At 47.8% G+C, this 22,253-nt stretch overlaps 1 protein-coding gene across 3 annotated transcripts in view; it reads left to right on the plus strand.

Annotated features, from left to right (window-relative positions):
- Positions 1-22,253, plus strand: part of PFKFB3 (6-phosphofructo-2-kinase/fructose-2,6-biphosphatase 3) — an 81,078-nt gene that overhangs the window by 39,489 nt on the left and 19,336 nt on the right. For 2 of the 3 annotated variants that reach the window (XM_075599407.1, XM_075599408.1), the window contains exon 1: positions 17,094-17,478. The exons of the other annotated variant lie outside the window; for it this stretch is intronic. In XM_075599407.1, the coding sequence (XP_075455522.1) occupies positions 17,400-17,478 (79 nt within the window). In that variant the 5' untranslated portion in view covers positions 17,094-17,399. Of the gene's footprint in view, positions 1-17,093; positions 17,479-22,253 lie in introns of those variants that run through there. 3 annotated transcript variants of the gene reach the window in all.

The following is a 22,253-nucleotide window of genomic DNA, read 5'->3' on the forward strand; positions in this document are numbered from 1 at the left end:
GAGAGTGTGTAAAGAGAATAGAGAAGAGGTCCCAGGACAGAGCCCTGGGGTACCCCCACAGAGAGATCGATAGAAGAGGAAGTGTTAGCAAAAGAGACACTGAAAGTACGATGGGAGAGGTAAGAGGAGATCCAGGATAGAGCTGTGTTATGAATGCCAAGAGTAGGGAGAACGTGAAGGAGAAGAGGGTGGTCCACAGTATCAAATGCTGCAGAGAGGTCGAGCAATATGAGCAGAGTGTAATGACCTCTGTCTTTGGCAGCATGGAGGTCATTAGTTATTTTAGTGAGGGCTGTATCAGTGGAGTGAGCAGTACGGAAGCCAGATTGTAGAGGGTCTAGGAGAGAATAGGTGTTGAAAAAATGGAGCAAGCGAGAGAATACAAGACGCTCAAGAAGTTTAGAGGCAAAAGGCAGGAGGGAGACCGGTCGATAGTTAGAAAGACAGGTAGGGTCAAGCTTGCTGTTTTTGAGTAATGGTAGAACTGTTGCATGTTTGAAGGAGGAGGGAAAGGTACCCAAGTAGAGGGAGGACTTAAAAATGTGTGTGAGCGTAGGGATTATAGTACGAGCAAGGGGTTTTAGGAGATGGGAGGGAATGGGGTCAAGAGGGCATGTGGTAGAGGGAGAAGAGGAGATTAGCAGTGACACATCCTCCTCTGTGACAATGGAAAAAGAGTGCAGGAATGCATGAGGAGAGTTAGGAAGAGGTATAGGATGGGAGGAGGATACAGAGGTGATGTCCTATTGTATGGATTCCACCTTTTCCTTGACATAGTCGGCAAAGTTCTGAGGTGAGATGAAGGAAGAACAGGCAGCAGAGGGTGGTCTGAGTAGGGAGTCAAAGACAGAGAAGAGGCGGTGTGGGTTAGACTTGTGCGTGTTGATTAGTGAAGAAAAGTAGGTTTGTTTAGCTTGAGAGAGGGCAGAGTTGAAACAGGATAGAATATATTTGTAGTGAAGGAAGTCTGCGAGACTGTGAGATTTCCTCTAGAGGCGTTCAGAGGAACGAGTGCAGGAACGCAGCATGCGCGTGTGGGAATTTAGCCAGGGTCTGGGGTTCAAAGGGCGAGAACGGCAGAGAGAAAGCGGGGCATGTAGATCAAGAGAGGAGGACAAGGCAGAGTTGTAGTTCCTGCCGAGGTTGTCAGGATCTGGAGCAGAACTGAGAGAGGAGAGGGAGGAGCGTAAAGTGGACTCAAAAGCAGGCAGGTTAGTAGAGCACAGGTCTCTGCAGAAACAAGGGGTAGATGGAGATGGAGAAGGGGAGAAGTGAGAGAGAGAAGATGAGATGAGGTGATGGTCAGAGAGAGGAAAATGGGAAATGGAGGAGTCGGAGAGACATTTTTTTTTAGTGAAAACCAGATCTAGGTAGTGGTCATCCTTGTGGGTGCTGGCTGCAGTCCACTGTTGAAGGCCAATAGATGAGGTTAGAGAGACAACGCGAGAAGCCCAACGGAGAGAGTGGTCATCAATATGGCAGTGGAAGTCCCCAAGGAGAAGAACGGGGGAGTCTTAGGAGAGAAAGAAAGAGAGCCTGGATTCAAAGTGAGAGAGAAAGACAGAAGGGGGATGAGTAGAAGTAGGTGGGCGATAGATGACCGCCACATGGAAAGGAGAGAAAAACTGGAAAGTGTGAGCCTCAAAGGAGGGAAAAGCAAGAGAGGGGGAATAGGAAGGGTACGGTAGCGGCAGATAGACGAGGGCTGGAGCCCCCACTCCTCCACCCCTGTCATCAGGGCGTGGAGTGTGGGAGTAAGAATGGCCACCATAGGAGAGGGCAGCTTCCAGAGCAGAGTCAGACTGAGTGAGCCAGGTCTCAGTTATTGGAAAGAGGAGCAGAGAGTGGGAGAGAAAGAAGTCATCCACAGAGAGGCACTTGTTAGAAAGGGAGCGAGCATTCCAAAGGGCACAGGAGAAAGGGAGAGAGGAGGGAGGGTGACAGGGGATGCGTATGAGGTTAGAGGGGTTGACATAGTGATTTATTACGGTGTGAGCAGTATTTTTTTTAACGTATTTTTTTAACGTATTTTTTCATGGAATATTTTGGACATACTGTATATCCTCTTGGAATCTGAATGATGCAATTAGTAAATGGATGGTTTTTTAAAAAAATTTAAATTGGCTGATCCTTATTAGAAGGCCGAAGGGGCTGAGCTCCTATAGTGACTGCCTTTTGTTATTATTTTGCTCCATTTGATATAGAATCAGGGGCACTTTCTTTATCGTTTTGTCTCAAGCATTTATCCTAATCTTTAGGCATGTTGCTGTACCTGGAGCCTACATGCATTTTCTTTCCCCCTTTAAAGCTGCAGACCAAGCAATAGCCTATATGTGTGTTTAAAAAAAAAAAAAAATCCGCTCTGTACTGAGAAAATACTTGTAGCATTTTTTTTTAAACAAGTGTGAATGACATTTTCAATGTTATATAATGTAAACAAGCATTTTGGTTTCTATAGTAACCATTCACAAAGTCCCATTCCCTTCCTCTTCTGAAACCAGCTCTGGAACACCCATTTTTGACCCCTACTCTCTCTCTCTAGCAGTGTACCAATTGTATCTAGTGACCGCCTGGTCACATGATCTTCCCCACAGAACTTTGCATCTTTGGTCCTCTTCTGCTGCACTGACAGCCATTTAGTGAACCCCCGAGCCGAATCTTCGCCGATCAATCACAGAAGAACGGATCGATCGGCAATTTAGCTAATTATTTATCATTGTGTGGATTGGATTGATGCACATATTAAAGGGGAGGGGGGAAACGGCAGCTTGGACTGCTGCTTTAAGGAATGAGCAATACAAGTTAGAATCTGTATACAGTATTGCATCAGCAGGTGAGTTCTGGGCGTGCTGCGTTTACGTTGCTCTGTCAAGAATCCACATTCTTCAGAATTTCATGAGTAGGAAATTACATACTTTTTGTGGGCTAATAAAATACTACAGTATATTTGCATGGTGTGTTTGAGTAGAAGGTGAGGTTTTTTTGGATACATGGTTATATACAGTGCTTGACAAATCACCCAAAAATCTACTCGCCGAACCAAAAAATCTACTCGCCACCTAGTCCCGCCCCTAGTCCCGCCCCCAACGCTGCCTCTAGTCCCGCCCCCAGCCACGCATTTAAAAAAAAGCCATAAATTAAATAAATTGAATAAATTCCTTGTAAGAACATTCGTTTTTGATATTAGTTTATTTATTGTATTACATTATACTACAATTAGTCCTTGGTGTGTGTGTGTGTGTGTGTGTGTGTGTGTGTATAAATGTCAAATCTAGAAAAAAAAAGCCAGATGTGGATGACTAGTTTCCTGCACCCCTTAACCAGTGTCTGGATGCCCCCGCTTCACAATATTTAAAGCAGCAATCCCGTCTGGGATCTTACCTGATCCGCAGACCCTCAAAGTCCAGGTACCCTCATTCCCGCAATGTTATACATTGGAGGGGAGGTGTTCGTTACCTGTCTTCTGGGTTAGGGGGGTTCGATGTCTTCCGTGTGAAGCTTGAGTCAGATCTGGAAGTAAGCAGTATAGGTTATTTCAGTGTAGTATAGGGCAGTTAAGATATCCAGATCCATAGTGCGAGAGTGTGTGGGGGAGAGAGAGAGAGAGTGTGGGAGAGAGTGAGAGTGAGTGAGAGAGAGAGTGGGAGAGAGAGAGAGTGGGAGAGAGAGAGAGTGGGAGAGAGAGAGAGTGGGAGAGAGAGAGAGTGGGAGAGAGAGAGAGTGGGAGAGAGAGAGAGTGGGAGAGAGAGAGAGTGGGAGAGAGAGAGTGTGGGAGAGAGAGAGTGTGGGAGAGAGAGAGTGTGGGAGAGAGAGAGAGTGGGAGAGAGAGAGAGTGGGAGAGAGAGAGAGTGGGAGAGAGAGAGAGTGGGAGAGAGAGAGAGTGGGAGAGAGAGAGAGTGGGAGAGAGAGTGGGAGAGAAAGAGAGTGGGAGAGAGAGAGAGAGAGTGGGAGAGAGAGAGAGTGGGAGAGAGAGTGGGAGAGAGACAGAGAGAGAGTGGGAGAGACAGAGAGAGAGTGGGAGAGACAGAGAGAGAGTGGGAGAGACAGAGAGAGAGTGGGAGAGACAGAGAGAGAGAGAGAGTGGGAGAGACAGAGAGAGAGTGGGAGAGACAGAGAGAGAGAGTGGGAGAGACAGAGAGAGAGAGTGGGAGAGACAGAGAGAGAGAGTGGGAGAGACAGAGAGAGAGAGAGTGGGAGAGACAGAGAGAGAGAGTGGGAGAGACAGAGAGAGAGAGTGGGAGAGACAGAGAGAGAGAGTGGGAGAGACAGAGAGAGAGAGTGGGAGAGACAGAGAGAGAGAGTGGGAGAGACAGAGAGAGAGAGAGTGGGAGAGACAGAGAGAGTGGGAGAGACAGAGAGAGTGGGAGAGACAGAGAGAGAGAGTGGGAGAGACAGAGAGAGAGAGTTGGAGAGACAGAGAGAGAGAGTGGGAGAGACAGAGAGAGAGAGTGGGAGAGACAGAGAGAGAGTGGGAGAGACAGAGAGAGAGAGAGTGGGAGAGACAGAGAGAGAGAGAGTGGGAGAGACAGAGAGAGAGAGTGGGAGAGACAGAGAGAGAGAGAGTGGGAGAGACAGAGAGAGAGAGAGTGGGAGAGACAGAGAGAGAGTGGGAGAGAGAGAGTGGGAGAGACAGAGAGAGAGAGTGGGAGAGACAGAAAGAGAGAGTGGGAGAGACAGAGAGAGAGAGTGGGAGAGACAGAGAGAGAGTGGGAGAGACAGAGAGAGAGTGGGAGAGACAGAGAGAGAGAGTGGGAGAGAGAGAGTGGGAGAGACAGAGAGAGAGTGGGAGAGACAGAAAGAGAGAGTGGGAGAGACAGAGAGAGAGAGTGGGAGAGACAGAGAGAGAGAGTGGGAGAGACAGAGAGAGAGTGGGAGAGACAGAAAGAGAGTGGGAGAGACAGAGAGAGAGAGTGGAAGAGAGAGAGTGGGAGAGAGAGAGACAGAGAGAGAGAGAGAGAGACAGAGAGAGAGAGACAGAGAGAGAGAGACAGAGAGAGAGACAGAGAGAGACAGATAAAGAGACGTCAAGGCGCTGTGACGTTGACGCTGCTCCGCGCTGATTGGATGTTTTCAGCCGACAGTGCTCTGAAAAACAGCTTGGCTGTCGGCTGAAAACTCCAGCGCCTCAGCACGCCTGCGGACGCTCGCGTGAGCCCCCTCTAAAGGCATCCTCATTGAGTATGCAGGGGCTCAGCGCGGAGCGTCCGCACGGCTCAGCGCGGCCTGTCCTTCTATGGACTCGGCCAGAGAGACAGATAGAGAGAGACAGATAGAGACAGATAGAGAGAGACAGACAGAGAGAGACAGACAGAGAAAGAGAGAGACAGACAGAGAAAGAGAGAGACAGACAGAGAAAGAGAGAGACACACAGAAAAAGAGAGAGACACACAGAAAAAGAGAGAGACACACAGAAAAAGAGAGAGACACACAGAAAAAGAGAGAGACACACAGAAAAAGAGAGACACACAGAAAAAGAGAGACACACAGAAAAAGAGAGAGACACACAGAAAAAGAGAGAGACACACAGAAAAAGAGAGAGACACACAGAAAAAGAGAGAGACACACAGAAAAAGAGAGAGACACACAGAAAAAGAGAGAGACTCACAGAAAAAGAGAGAGACACACAGAAAAAGAGAGAGACACACAGAAAAAGAGAGAGACACACAGAAAAAGAGAGAGACACAGAAAAAGAGAGAGACACACAGAAAAAGAGAGAGACACACAGAAAAAGAGAGACACACAGAAAAAGAGAGACACACAGAAAAAGAGAGAGACACACAGAAAAAGAGAGAGACACACAGAAAAAGAGAGAGACACACAGAAAAAGAGAGAGACACACAGAAAAAGAGAGAGACACACAGAAAAAGAGAGAGACTCACAGAAAAAGAGAGAGACTCACAGAAAAGAGAGAGACACACAGAAAAAGAGAGAGACACACAGAAAAAGAGAGAGACACACAGAAAAAGAGAGAGACACACAGAAAAAGAGAGAGACACACAGAAAAAGAGAGAGACACACAGAAAAAGAGAGAGACACGCAGAAAAAGAGAGAGACACGCAGAAAAAGAGAGAGACTCGCAGAAAAAGAGAGAGACTCGCAGAAAAAGAGAGAGACACACAGAAAAAGAGAGAGACACACAGAAAAAGAGAGAGACACACACAGAAAAAGAGAGAGACACACAGAAAAAGAGAGAGACACACACAGAAAAAGAGAGACACACACAGAAAAAGAGAGACACACACAGAAAAAGAGAGACACACACAGAAAAAGAGAGACACACACAGAAAAAGAGAGACACACACAGAAAAAGAGAGACACACAGAAAAAGAGAGACACACACAGAAAAAGAGAGACACACACAGAAAAAGAGAGACACACAAAAATGAGAGACACACAAAAATGAGAGACACACAAAAATGAGAGACACAGAACACACACAGAGAGAATGAGAGACAAAGACAGAGAGAGGGCGAGGGCGACACAGGGAGAGGGTGACACTCACAGACACACACTCACTCTCACAGACACGCAGAGACACACTCACGCACACACTCACGCAGACACTCACGCAGAGACACACTCACGCAGAAGACTCACAGACACACACTCAGAGACACTCACTCACACACACAGACACACACACACAGACAGGCACACACAGACAGGCACACAGACACACAGACAGGCACACAGACACACAGACAGGCACACACACAGGCACACTGACAGACACACAGACACACAGGCACACTCACAGACACACTCACAGACACACAGGCACACTCACAGACACACAGGCACACTGACAGACACACAGACACACAGGCACACTCACAGACACACAGGCACACTGACAGACACACAGACACACAGGCACACTCACAGACACACAGGCACACTCACAGACAAACAGGCACACTGACAGGCACACAGGCACACTCACAGACACACAGGCACACTCACAGACACACAGGCACACTCACAGACACACAGGCACACTGACAGACACACACACACACACACAGGCACACTGACAGGCACACTCACAGACACACACACACAGACAGGCACACACAGACAGGCACACAGACACACAGACAGGCACACAGACACACAGACAGGCACACACACAGGCACACTGACAGACACACAGACACACAGGCACACTCACAGACACACAGGCACACTCACAGACACACAGACACACAGACACACTCACAGACACACAGACACACAGACACACAGACACACTCACAGACACACAGGCACACTCACAGACACACAGGCACACTGACAGACACACAGACACACAGGCACACTCACAGACACACAGGCACACTCACAGACAAACAGGCACACTGACAGGCACACAGGCACACTCACAGACACACAGGCACACTCACAGACACACAGGCACACTCACAGACACACAGGCACACTGACAGACACACACACACACACAGGCACACTGACAGGCACACACACACAGACAGGCACACACAGACAGGCACACAGACACACAGACAGGCACACAGACACACAGACAGGCACACACACAGGCACACTGACAGACACACAGACACACAGGCACACTCACAGACACACAGGCACACTCACAGACACACAGACACACAGACACACTCACAGACACACAGACACACTCACAGACACACAGGCACACTCACAGACACACAGGCACACTGACAGACACACAGACACACAGGCACACTCACAGACACACAGGCACACTCACAGACAAACAGGCACACTGACAGACACACAGGCACACAGGCACACTCACAGACACACAGGCACACTCACAGACACACAGGCACACTCACAGACACACAGGCACACTGACAGGCACACTCACAGACACACAGGCACACTCACAGACACACAGGCACACTCACAGACACACAGGCACACTCACAGACACACAGGCACACTCACAGACACACAGGCACACTCACAGACACACAGACACACTCACAGACACACAGGCACACTCACAGACACACAGGCACACTCACAGACACACAGGCACACTCACAGACACACAGGCACACTGACAGACATACAGGCACACTCACACACTCACAGACACTCAGTCTGTCACTCACACACTCACCGGGTCACACGTGGCAGCAGTGGGGTCTCCGCACGGCAGTGGGCCCTCTCCAAGACATGGGACACACAGCACAGCGTGGGCCTCAGCAGCAGCAGCAGCAGGTCCCCCCCCCCCCCCTCCGAAGTGGCCGACGCCGCAGCACGCTCCCCGGACACCCCCGGGCAGCAAGCGAGGATAGGGGGCAGGTGATTAGGGGGAGATCATGGGCAGGAGGCGGACTGGCGCAGGAGGCGCGCACGGGGGAAGCTAGGTTGGCACTTCCCCCTCCGTCCCACGTGAGGAGCGGAGGGTGCGGGGGGGCTGGATCGCGCGCTTGTTTTGGGCTTCCCCCTCCGTCCCACGTGGGGAGCGGAGGGTGCGGGGGGGCTGGATCGCGCGCTTGTTTTGGGCTTCCCCCTCCGTCCCACGTGGGGAGCGGAGGGTGCGGGGGGGCTGGATCGCGCGCTTGTTTTGGGCTTCCCCCTCCGTCCCACGTGGGGAGCGGAGGGGGGAGGGTGTGGGGGCTGGATCGCGCGCGGCGCTTGTTTTGGGCTTCCCCCTCCGTCCCACTTGGGGAGCGGAGGGGGGGGGGCTGGGTTGCGCGCGGGGCTTGGTTTGGGCTTCCCCCTCCGTCCCACGTGGGGAGTGGGGGGGGGGGGAGGGATGCGGGGGATTCTGGGTTGCTGGGGGGAACAGGCAGCGCAAATGGCAGGACACTCTGCTTGCCCTGTGCACGCGCGCCGGGACCACAGGATTTGCCGCCATTTTTTTTAACTTTTTTTTTAACCCAATCAGGGAGGGGGATTATTTATTTATTTATTTAAAAAAAAAAATTGGCACGAGCAGGGGAATTCATTGAGCTGCAGCACGGGTCGCCAGCTGCCTAAATCCACTCGCAACGGGCGACAGGTTATCATTATTTGTCGAGCACTGGTTATATAGCAGATGCTGGCATCCACAGCCAGTGTTTAAGAGCAATGGGTTATTTCTGCATATAAAGCCCTTGTTCATGATCATTAACTCAAAAGTGGTCGCATGACTGCGCTGTGCAGTAGGGGTGGTGGTACTCTGGTGCCGTGGCCCTATCGGCACTCAAAGGGTTAACCGAGCTTTGTGGATCTATATATCTGACTGTCCCATAAACGTTTGCAGACTGCTGTAGACTCCGCAGTGTCAGCCCACTGGTCAATAATTGACCCTAGACATCATGAAATAAACAATATACAGCATGTGCATTGATGTGTGTTTGTTCACGGGTTGTATCCCATGACTTGCATTACTCATCTGGGAAGTCCATGCTTACAAAGCATTACGAACAAGAAACCATTTCCTCTTTCACGTTATTGCATGTTATTGCAGCTGCACAGTTATTGTGCTTCGCGGTGGCAATCCTACGGAGCAGCCCTAGTGTAATTCTAATCTTATCTGATACTCGTTGCACTCCACCTTTACCTGTTTGGGTTTGGCTAAAGACGGCATCATAATTACTCTACACAATGTAGAAAATAAATACAAGTGTACAGTAAATCAGGGGCGGCCAACTCCAGTCCTCAAGGGCCATCCACAGGACTGATTTTCAGGATATCCCTGCTTCAGCACAGGTGGCTCAGTCCTCGACTCAGCCACGGATTGAGCCACCTGTACTGAAGCAGGGATATCTTGAAAACCTGACCTGTGGATGGCCCTTGATTACTAGAGTTGGCCACCCGTGGTGTAGATGAACAATTGCTTGTGGATACGAGAGATCAAAACGTTTGTGTAATATGGAAACATACAAAGTCCGAAAGAACTGCAGTAGGGCCCCGCTTTACGGCGTTCCGCTGATACAGCGGTACCGGGCAGGGGGCCACCATGTCTGCGCATGCGCACAACGGGGGGTGCAGAGATCGCGCATGCGCAGAACGGTTGTCGCGCTTGCACCGAACGGAGGTTGCGCATGCGCAGAAGGGGAAATTGCCAGTCTGCGCATGTGCAGATGCCGAAAATCACCGGTACCGGTTTCTGGCAATTTCCGCTTCGCGGCGGGACCCTAGAACGGAACCCGCCGCATTACCGGGGCCCGCCTGTATATCAAGAGGCTTCGCTCCCCTACATTTAACCCATTAAATACATCACTATGCTTACATCCCTTTGGTCCCAGGACAGACTGCCAATTGAATAATGATAACGGACTCTTGTTTACGTGGCACAGTGCAAGCACCAAGCGAGCTGTACGTTGCAGCCAAGAGCAGCTTAGTTAGTTTAGACGAAAAATGATGTGTTCCTGGAGCACTGTGTTAAATCTATTCAAATAAGTTGTATATCTTGTATGTGATTATATAACAATGTGAACAAATGTGATAAGATAACAATTGCGTTATATCCATGTTAAAAGATCACGTGACTGTTGCCCCAAATCAAATCATATAATGCTTTGATTAATACAACATAGTTTCTCTTAGGGTCGGGGAAAGAAAAGAGAAAAACTCCCAAATGTCTCCTTATCTTTTTTTTAATCACAGAGAAGGGTGGGGGGGCCGTGTTGGTCCTTTCTTCCATGTAGTAACACAGGGGGAGAGGGAATAGGGGGCATGATACAGTACGTTTTATTGGACCAACAAGTAGTTGATGGGTTGCAAGCTTTCCAACCTCTCGGGGTCCTTCTGGGGACAAACAAGTGGTTGTCACACACAAGTTTTTCATAGAAAAGATGCTTTCATGCCATTAAGGGAAGTGTGGATCCCAGTAAGGGAAGTGTGGATCCCAGTAAGGGAAGTGTGGATCCCAGTAAGGGAAGTGTGAATCCCAATAAGGGAAGTGCGGATCCCATTAAGGGAAGTGTGGATCCCAGTAAGGGAAGTGTGGATCCTGTTGTGTAGCGCAGAAATCGCCGCGTGGTTGCTTCTGTGACGTAACTACTAGTGTGCATTGTATCCCGGGTGATCAGCAGAGAGAAGACAAGCATTCATCTTACTCCGAGTTCCCTACGCGTTTCAGGAAAGATTTCCCTCGTTCGGGATAGTTGATATCTTTAACCCCTTCCATGCTGGGGGTTGTGGGGGGGGGGGGGGGATTGAATTACCTCTCATACCATTGGTTTTAAATATGTTCAAAACATAATGGGGATTTGTACAAGAAGCGTTTGAGAATTTGCTGATTTTAAAGTAAAATGATCTGCCTGCCAGGGAGAAGGACTTTTCTTAAGCGTGGGCTCGCCGGGGTTATGGAGTAAACCTCTTTGTAACCAGGGGGGCGGGCCAAAGCAAAGCTTTAAATCGTTCTTGTAAATTCTTGGCTAGCTTTAGGGTAAGTCGAGCAAGGATGGCCGCCTTGGGCCCTGCTCCTCCGGTGGCCCGGCGCTCCCTCCTCTCCTCGTTGCCGGGATCCAACTTCCACCACGGGGCCCCCAGACCGGCAGAGAGGTAGGTGTGGGGGGGGGGGGGGGAGGAGGTGGTGTGTGTTCTCTGTGAGAGGGGGGTCATAGCTTTTCCTTAGCTGGCCGTCTCTATGGTGCTATGGTGACTGACATCAAATGACGCCGCAATGTCATATGACGACGTGTTGCCAAGGCAACGTAACCGGCCACCATGACGGCACGTTGCCATGGCAACGTGACCTCATATTATGTCACAGGAGGAATGCTCGACAAGGTGAGTCCTTTAACTTTTTTTACTTTCGGCTACCGCGCTCCAGCCAAGAATAAAGTATCACAAAATGATATAAACAGGAACCGAGCCCTATTCTGCTCATCCCTGATTTTACCGGATCCTATGTGGAGACGGGAACAGGACTGTCATTTCTAGCATCTTCTTGTCCAGTGGCGGATTTCCCGTTAGGCCCGGACTTAGAGCGGCAAAATTTGGAGGCGGCAGAAATGTCCGCTCCCATATACGCTCCCGGGCCTATTGGGCCCGATGGGAAGCAATTATCTGTTGCGGCCGCCCTCTTACCTGCTGCCCCCCTCCTCCTTCTGAACAGCAGCATCAACTGACGCCACCAACGTGGCATCACGGCGTCTAGTTGACATGGCAAAGCGACGTCGCAGCGCCAAATGACATCATGTTACCATCACAACGTGACATTGTGCGACATCACGTTGGTGATATCTGCAGCGTCATTTGACGCTGGGGTTTAGAAGGAGGAGGGGGGGGGGGGGGCAGGTAAGGAGGCGGCCACAACAGCTAAGTGCCATGAGCACAATCACAGAAGAGACCACACAGCCTGAAACAATGGTGTTCTAATGAGCAGGAAACGATCACGCTGTGACGGATTTCCACAGCGGGCAGCAGCCAGCACAGGCTTGTTTATTGTGTAAAGTGAGTGCTAAGTGCACAGTCTACTAAGGCTTTGGTCCCGCTGCAGCCGGCGGCCACCAGCTCCTTTCCTCCAGTCTGGAGGTCCCCGCTGGCTCCTTCCGGCGTGGCTGACTGCGTGCTGTGACGCGTAAGCCAGCCGGAGCTACAAGGAGCTTGTGGTTTCGGCGAGTGCCGCGTCATGTGGCATGCAAGGGAACCAGTCACGGATTGGATCCCAGCAGCCAATCCGATTCACCCCCCTCTGCTCCGATCCTCCCTGTTCCGATTCCCCCCCCGTTCCTCCCCCCCTCGTTCCTCCCCCCTCGTTCCGATCCCCACCCTTGCTCCGTTTTCCCGTGTGTGCGCCCGTGTGCATTTGAGGGGCTCAGGGGCTCGCCCCCTAACGTCCTGGCCGCGCCCCCCACCCATTTTGGCCATGCCCCCCCCCCCCCCGCGCCGGAAAAATTTCACTACAGACCGCTGATCGCGGTGCAGTGAATTGCACGCGCCGCCGGCAAGCAAGGTGGCCGTGCGGACGCATGCAGCGGGGCCTTAGCCTAAGACAGTGATGCGCAACTGCAGTCCTCAAGCTCTCCCAACAGGTCAGGTTTTCAGGATATCCCAGCTTCAGCACAGGTGGCTCAATCAGAGGCTCAGTCAAAGACTGAGTCTCGGATTGAGCCACCTGTGCTGAAGAAGGGACTTATTGAGCCACCTGTGCTGAAGCAGGGATAGCCTGAAAACCTGACCTGTTTGGGGGGGTGAGCTTTGGGACTGGAAATGAGCTTGCACATATTATTAACCATTTCATTGCTGCAGAAAAGTGTAGACACCTTACAGGTAGAACGACCTGGGAGTTCTCCATAGATGAAGGTGTACCGTGTACAATGCTTCGGAAACCTCACACGCCCCTCCATGTAATGTCATCTACGAAGAAACCCCTGTTGTGTCCTCAAAGGTATCGCAACTAAAAATGAATCTACACTGGATCACCGGGAACAATACGACTACTGCATTCTGATGTAAATGATTGTCTTATTGTCATCTATCAAAACACTAATAGGAAATTATAATTCCATACATTCGTTTTTATAGGGGGTAGGGGATTATTCCTTAGCGGCACATTCCCCGGTGAGATGCCTAGTCCCACTATGAAAGCCCTTCTCAAATGTGAGATTCTGGCATATAAAACCAAAGAGCACATTAAAACATTGCCCCTTTTTAATTTTGATATTATTTGCATATGTGAAGCATGTGACAATGTATCATTCTACATTCCTGCCCAAGCTGGCAATGGTTTGGTGCTCCTGCTATAAATCTGTAAAATCCTGGCTGTGTGCATAATGACTGCTTCAATCAGTGCAACTCAGCAGCTACAATGTATCCTCCTATTCCTAAAGTAACATTATCTATTGTTAGTTTGCAGATCACACTGCTGGGAATATTCGCAACAAATTATCACAAATAGGAAGGTGTTGCAAAGATCTTCCTGGGGAAGTGCTATAGAAATCAAAGGATGCTTTGAAACTCATTAAAAATGACGTTAAGAGTTAAATAATAAACAAAATACAGTCAGTATAATGTAATACTACAGAACTGATTTATATATATTAAAAAAAACCCCATAAGATTTCACGTTTTGCTGCTGTAACCCCCATGCCAGGTTATTGCAATGGCATATCTGGCAGCACATGGGTTAACAGGAGAACTGTGAGTTCACCAATCTATATGGCCACAGATGCTGAGAATGAGTGAGCCTGTCTCCTAATACTGGGGGAGGGGAGGAGTGTGAGTGCAGGCAGTCACTCATAGGACAAGGGAAACATCTGCTGTGCACAGGGGTGTGAGTGTGGGGCTGGGTGTGAGTGTGGGGCTTGGTGGGGAGGGGGATCTCCTCTGCGTGGGGGACGTGAGCGACGTGCATGAGAATGACAGGGCAGCAGGGAGCCTTGATCACCCGGTCACCTCAATGGGCTCTCTGCTATGCTTATTAGCACAATGCCTGATAGAGCAGTAAGGGGGAGGCTTAGCAATTGGGACCTAATTCACAGCTGGGGGGGGGGGAATTCTATGGTCCAAAGGTGGTGGAGTGTTAACTGCTTCAGTGCTGGTGGGGCTGCACAAGGGGTTGTGTATGTAGAAACATTACACGTTATATCTTTGGTAAAGGAATATGAAAGTGGTGAATATAGTGTGTGTGTGTGTGTGTGTGTGTGTATATATATATATATATATATATATATATATATATATATATATATATATATATATATATATATATATATATATATATATATATATATATATATATATATATATATATATATATATATATATATATATATATATATATGTGTGTTGTTTTTTCCCTCATCTTATCTAGTATCCGAAACAGAAGCACATTAATCCCATTAGGATATTGGTATATTTAGTTTTTATTTAACTGACCTGGCTATCTCAATTTCTATTGCTTGCCAATAAAACATCTGATACAATCTCTGGCTCCTGACCACTGGTCAGATAAGCAGCTTTAACCTCTTATTTACCAGAATCTAGTGTGTGCATGAAACTGCCCTCCTTCCATATACTGTGTGAACAGCTGGTGCTTGAGAGATTGTGCATTGATTATTCTGGAAACACATATATGTAATCACAGTATGCGAGAACAGCAGTAAAAGGGAAAGTGTGTTCCATGTTATGTTATGTTACCACTAATGAATAATACACAGATTAATAAACTGAATGTGTGTGGATGCGGTAGAGCATTTTAGCAGCTGAATTTGCCTAAATCAATTATTAATTTTGAATGTGTAGCATATGTTAGTGGAGCAGATGACAAGATGTGAAGGCAGACAGTATACAACATACTGTAGGTAACACTGTATCTTGCTGTCCTTTTCACAGGTGACCAGCATTAAATAGGAGATTAGTTAAAAGTCAAGACAAGTGACCACTTTATTGTACTTTCCACTTTTTATTTTAGCCCCAAGTTTCAAAGCATCTCTCCCATGGCTTGAATTGAATTCACTAGCCTAGAACAAAGGACGTGTATCTTTTGAATGGGTGACTCCCTCCCCCCTCCCTCCTCACAGAGATGCCCATCACCCACAGAGGGAAAGGTAGCCACAGATCCATGCAAACGTACAAATAGCAGAAACAGCCTTTTTTTTTTTTTTGCAAAGGGTTGATATTAAATGGAAAAAAATAAACAGGGTGGATATGATGAAATAGTCCACCTCGTTGCAATCGGTGTCTACTTTTACAGTGCAATATAGATTTATAAAGGATGCAGAGTTTAATACCAGACTGGTCAAAACCTGCACTGGTCATCTCTCTGGCCTAAAATGTGTCTCCAATTTAGAAAAAGAACTGCAGTAATATTAGCGATAACCTGATATCTAGCATACACCCCCCTTTAGGAAGCAGACATAGTATTGACCATTTCTCTGCCCCCCCCTATAGCAACACAAACAAAGTGTTAGCTACAGCAACACAGAATGTAGTCTTCCCCCCCCCCCCCCACCCATAAGATGGAAATAATTTATTAGGCACAGCTGTTCCTAAACCTATTTCCCTTTTAAATTGTGATATCTTTTATTTCACCAATATGACACTGTTTGTAGACACTTGAATACATTGTGAGTTAGTTCAAACCCTTCCATACTTCAGACTACAAGACCTTATTCATGTAGTAATCTCCCTTCCTGTAAGACTTTGATAGCCTCACTCATTTTATATACCAAGTTAAACTAACAGTGTGTGGTCCAAGACACTCATATGGTTATTAGACTTTGGCAGGTTTGACATTATAGTCTCCTGAGAAAACATCTCTGAGCCAGGAATGTGAAGTCTGACTCATTCATAGCAAGTCTCAATCAATTTCAATGTAAAGCCTGACTCATTCATAGCAAGTCTCAATCAATTTCAATGTAAAGCCTGACTCATTCATAGCAAGTCTCACTCAATTTCAATGTAAAGCCTGACTCATTCATAGCAAGTCTCACTCAATTTCAATGTAAAGCCTGACTCATTCATAGCAAGTCTCACTCAATTTCAATGTAAAGCCTGACTCATTCATAGCAAGTCTCACTCAATTTCAATGTAAAGCCTGACTCATTCATAGCAAGTCTCACTCAATTTCAATGTAAAGCCTGACTCATTCATAGCAAGTCTCACTCAATTTCAATGTCAATCGTTTCATAGATTTCAACAGGATCATTTGTTATTTTAAAAAACCCAGTTTGTCCAGATCCCCCACATCACACTCCTCCTGGTCCCCTACCTTTGAACATTTGAGTAAAAAAACTATAGATTGTAAGCTCTTTGTAGCAGAGATTCCCTGTTATATTTCCTCTTAATGCTTTTACCCCTGAATTGTATATTAAAATAAAATCTCTGTTCTTTATACCCTGTGCATGGGTCCACTGCAGAGCTCTATAAATATGTTAGCCAGTACAACAAAAAGAAATAAAATAATAATAATAATAATAATAATAAGGCCATTTCCCAATACTATGTAACAGAATGTGTAAATACTGTATTAAAAGGTTGCAACCCAGCAGGTGAATACGTGCAGGTCTCCGCACAGCATGCAGTACCTAGAGATGACCGCTTGGCGGCAGCTGTGAGTAGCACGATGAATGGGAAGCAGCCGCCCCTTTAGGGGATGTCAGGACAGTCACGTTGCCGGCCGGTTTATTACAGGCTGCAGAGGCTGAGCCCTGATCAGTAGCGTCTGCAGCAAGCACAGGGAACCTCCACCGGAGCTGCCTACACCCCCCGCGAGGACCAGCGTCCCTACAACCTCCCTGCGGGACCCACCCGGCACATTTATTTGCAGCTTTCTGATTTTATTTCTTTTCATTTTAAACATGTTTTGCCCCAAATCTTCCTGCTGAGGATCTGTGCAAAAAAAAACAAACCCTAAACCGGTTGCATTTTCAGCCACGTTTTTTAAGAGGATCATTTTTGGGGCGGGTTGGTACTGTAGATCTGATTTGAAATATTTTGCCACCATGCCCATGGAGCTGACCCAAAACAGGATCCAGAAGATCTGGTTACCCAAGGATGATCTGCCTGTGATCCCACGCAGATGTAAGTACCCCTCCCACGTGGGCAGTGCAGAGATGCTCCAGGTGCTGGGCTCAGCTGTGCTGCTGACTGCATGGGTTATATTGTATGTTAAATGTGTCACCTATGCTGGTAATACTGTGTGTTTTACACTGATCCGCATATAGGGATCTTCCTACAGGGATTCCTGTGATGTTGCTACATATTAGCCAGAGGATAAAGAGCCAGACCCACAGGGATTGTATTCCCCCATCACTTGGTTCTTGTGTGTGTGTGTGTGTGTGTGTGTGTGTGTGTGTGTGTGTGTGTGTGTGTGTATGTATGTATGTGTGTATATATATATATATATATATATATATGTATGTATGTATGTATATATATATATATATATATATATATATATTATAATGTGTATGTATATAGTATATAAGACCTTTACATGTCACAAAGATCTCTGACCCTATATGTTGTCAGGACAAGGATTATTATTTTTTAGATCTACTTGTTTCAAGTTGATCCTGTGTTTGAATATTTTAGGATTTTAGCACATTCTTGTACTAATTCGGTTTAAAATTGAGATGCACACACAGGATGTATCATGATGTCAGTATTTGTTGCAGTAATGCAAATGCTGGCTCCATTTAACATTAATCAAAGTGGAGGGGAGTGGAGTGGAGTGGGGGGGAATTAGCACCCTGTTGGAATGTATGTACCCATTTAATTCACAGTGTGCTGTAATATGGGGGTTCCTTTATCACGTGGTACATTCTTATCCCAGTCTTGGCTTGTATAGTAACACTTTATCACAGGGCAGTAGTCTTAGTCATACAATCCTAGTATTAAACAGCGGGGGAAACCCCATTACAAATATTAACCCTTTAGCAGCCGCACTGCCCTGCAGTGACTGTGGGCCCCTTCTTAAAGCACATGGGATAAACATGACGCGGGGAAACTAATAGAACTTTAATGTTCGAGCCCCTGTTACCCTTATGGTCATTGTTTGCCTTGTTACAGGATACATAATAACCAGAGACCCCCCCCCCCCCCCGTACATGTGTAATACAGAGAGCACAGATCGCTTCCCGGCGTCACGCCGCTTTTAGGAGGGGACTCCCTGGTATTACCTCACAGGGAAGTTGTTAAGAATCCTGCTTTCTATGGGGAGAGAAGGGTGCTTGGGGTGGGGGTGGCAGTGATGGTGGGACCCCCGTGGTGGTGGGATCCCCTGGCTGTGGCGGTGGGATCCCCCTGGCTGTGGCGGGGATGGTGGGACACCCGGGATGGTGGGATCCCCCTGGCTGTGGCGGTGGGATCCCCCTGGCTGTGGCGGTGGGATCCCCCTGGCTGTGGCGGTGGGATCCCCCTGGCTGTGGCGGTGGGATCCCCCTGGCTGTGGCGGTGGGATCCCCGTGGCGGTGGGATCCCCCTGTCTGTGGCAGTGGGATCCCCCTGGTGGTGATGGTGGGATCCCCCTGGCTGTGGCGGTGGGATCCCCCTGGCTGTGGTGGTGATGATGGGATAGGAGCTGGGTGTTATTGCTGAGGCATGGATCCTGGAATCAGCTGGTGATGCGTTGCATTCCTTTCCCAGCACTGGCAGATGACCAGAGCGCATTCCTAATTACAGATGCTGCATTGGCCCTCCCCCCTATCCCTGTGCTGTGTATTGGGACAGGGGAGGGATGCTGCATTGGCCCTCCCCCCAAACCCTGTGCTGTGTATTGGGACAAGGGAGGGATGCTGGTCATTATGGGGGAGTGAGTTAGCCATAGAATTCACTGAGGCCGCAGGCTCCATGAAGCTCTTAAAGCGGCAACCCCCTCGCATCCTATAAGTTTAACTACTGTTGTATAACTACTGTTGTATATTTTATTTGTAAAGCGCTAACATATTCCGTAGCGTGGTACAAAGAGGGGACCGTGATGTAAATGACATCAACAGAATGATTTACCAAATAAGGACAAACAAGCGCAAACGGATACAGAAGGCGACGAGGACCCTTGTCCTGAGAGCTTGCACTCTACAGGACTGCATATAATGTTAGTATCTTGCCCCCTGGTTTTCTTAATCCCTGGCTTCTTGGGTTACCATGGTAACCTTTACACTGCACGAGGCCCTGGGGGAAGCTTCATTTTAACCTCCCGGAAACGAAATATTAAAACATTAGATTTCAAAGAATTAAACCCGCTTTGGAAAGGGCAATAAGGTATCTCTCTAAAAATGAAAGGCTAAATAAATGGCGATCAGTGAGCCCTGGCGCTTGACTTGCGGTCGTAGCCTGTGCTAAAATAACTGACGGTAACCCAGCTCCTGCAGTGCCCAATGTTTGCGAAACACGACATCAGCCCTTTTATTGCCAGCACATATTGTGAAGCGGCAAGCGGGTTAAACGCCCGGCCGGGTACCTCCCATGTGTTTGCAAAGAGCCGCTTCCTGCATCCTGAGTGCAGCCCCATGAAGGGGTTACACGGGATTCCTGTAAACCTGAGCGACTGAATGGGGTGATGCAAGCAGCCAATGGGCAGAAGGCAAGCGGTGTAACCCTTTCACGTCCAATTATTCTACAAAACACTGGCACCGTATCCAATCAGTGTTACAATATCCGCACGTCACTGGGTGTTTTCTTTGTCGGTGGATATATAGAAATACACAGATTTAAGCATGGTCTGGGGCTGTCCATCTGATTTTGCAGATATCCGGAGTTAGAAAATGTGCCATTATTTCTTGTTTCCTGTGTGCGTGTGTTGTAGAGTATTACAATATATGAATACAGTACATGCATTAAGTAAACAGTGTTGTACAGAATAAAAATGTATCTCCAATTAGACTGCAAGGTCCTCTTTCCTTTCCCGTTATAAATGTGTCACAAAATCATAATTTTTAGCTACCGTTGAGTGCAGTGATTTTTTTTTTTCTTCAACAGGGATTTCTAGGAACCCTTTCAGGCATCCCTAAAGGGTTCCCTGTAATTTTCATGTCATTTGAGAAATTGTACCAAATATATAAGAATTTACAATGCATCTGATCTCAGACGCGCAATTAGAGAGGGTTGGGGATCCTTACAATGCATCTGATCTCAGACGCGCTATTAGCGAGGGTTGCAGTTCCTCAGAATTTGACAATATAATTATAGAGTTCCTTAACCAAAAAAGGTTAAAAAAAATAAAAACCACTGGTTTAGTGGCTTTTTGTGAAATATGAAAGTGTAGATATTTTTTACTAGGAAAAAATGAATAGCTTCTATGCATTTACAACGCTCCTCTGGTGTTGAAGAGGTTAAACTGCAAAATATTTCCCCATGCATAAAAATTGTGTGAAAAACGTGCAAGGATTGCAATCAAAGGATTGTAAACTTTTGGCGCCTAGTGGGAATTAGCCAATTGCATCTGTCTAAAACGGGTGTGTGTGTGTGTGTGTGTGTGTGTGTGTGTGTGTGTGTGTGTGTGTGTTTGTTTTTCCGTTAAGTCAACTGAACTTTTGATTAACGCAAACTTTATCACCGAGTCAAAAATGGTGACATTCTCAGTTTTGCTGATGCCGGCAAAAAGTTTGCACATGTACAGTAAATATGTCCAGTTAATAAGTAGTGCATGCTGTCCCGGACAAGAGGAGTTACTTCTGAAAGTCATGCAGTGATCCCCACTCGCGTGTGGCGGAAGGATGTCGGATAAGGAAGGTACACGTGATGTTCAGATTGGTGATCCCAAATCAGACTAAACCAGGTCTTCCCTGAATAGAGTTGGTTATCCAGGATTAACATTGACCCTTCGACTCTAACCTTCCGCTCTCCCTTCTATCTGGGGGAAGAACATTGTTCATGGTTTATTTTTTTTTTTTTTTTTTTTTTTTTTTTTTGATATAGTGCTCAAGTGACATAATTTGTGATAAACGATAATATCTTGATTGGGGAATATCTGGGGGAAGACTAAGCCCCGGGCCATAGATGTTTGGGGAGAGCGGAGGCGCGTTAACGCTGAGGCTCGCCTGCATCAGTTAGCGCGATTGCACGGACTGGCAGGCGAGCCAGCGTGCGCGAAGGTAGCCGGGGGGAGGTGGTTGGAGGCGGGGTCAGTGCGTCGCTGGGCCAATCGCCCGCGACGCACTGACGTCAATGTCACGGCGCCGTGACGTTGACGCTGGTGTGCTGCGATTGGAGGGTTTCAGCCGACAGCGCGCTGAAAAACAGCTTGGCGCTCGGCTAAAACCTCCAACTCCTGAGCACGCCTGCGGACGCTCGAGTGAGCCCCCTCTCAAGGCATCCTCATTGAGGATGCAGGGGCTCAGCGCGGAGCGTCCGCACGCCTCAGCACGGCCTGTCCATCTATGGACACGGCCTAACGTGTTTGGCCCTTTGTGAGTCTTGTGAATACTCCCAGTGTAAATCTGATTCGTTACAGTGATCTGTGATGGTGTCAAATCACTGGAGGGCACTAAAAATATTAGTCATTCTCCTGGATTATGATGCAATTCTTGTACAATGGGTAACTAGCCACTGGAATGACCGCTTGCTGGGAAAAAGACCCACGCAATAATCCTAGATAAACTGGTTTGTCAGGCGTTAGTGGAGACCCTAGATTATATTTAATTGCGTTGATCCTGTATTTGAACAATGCAATATAAAAGTATATTTTCTTAGTGCTCTTGGGAACCTCGGCGGGTAAGCGTGGCATTATAAGACCCAGGTGTTAATTGCATGGAGTACTTGCTGCGCCTGTAATTAAAGCAAGTGACCTTTTACTCAGTGTACATACAGATGACCGTATGCACTACATCAGGAGTCCAGTCCTCAAGGGCCACCAT

Source organism: Ascaphus truei, chromosome 5 (genome assembly GCF_040206685.1).
Source record: "Ascaphus truei isolate aAscTru1 chromosome 5, aAscTru1.hap1, whole genome shotgun sequence".
Taxonomy (NCBI): domain Eukaryota; kingdom Metazoa; phylum Chordata; class Amphibia; order Anura; family Ascaphidae; genus Ascaphus; species Ascaphus truei.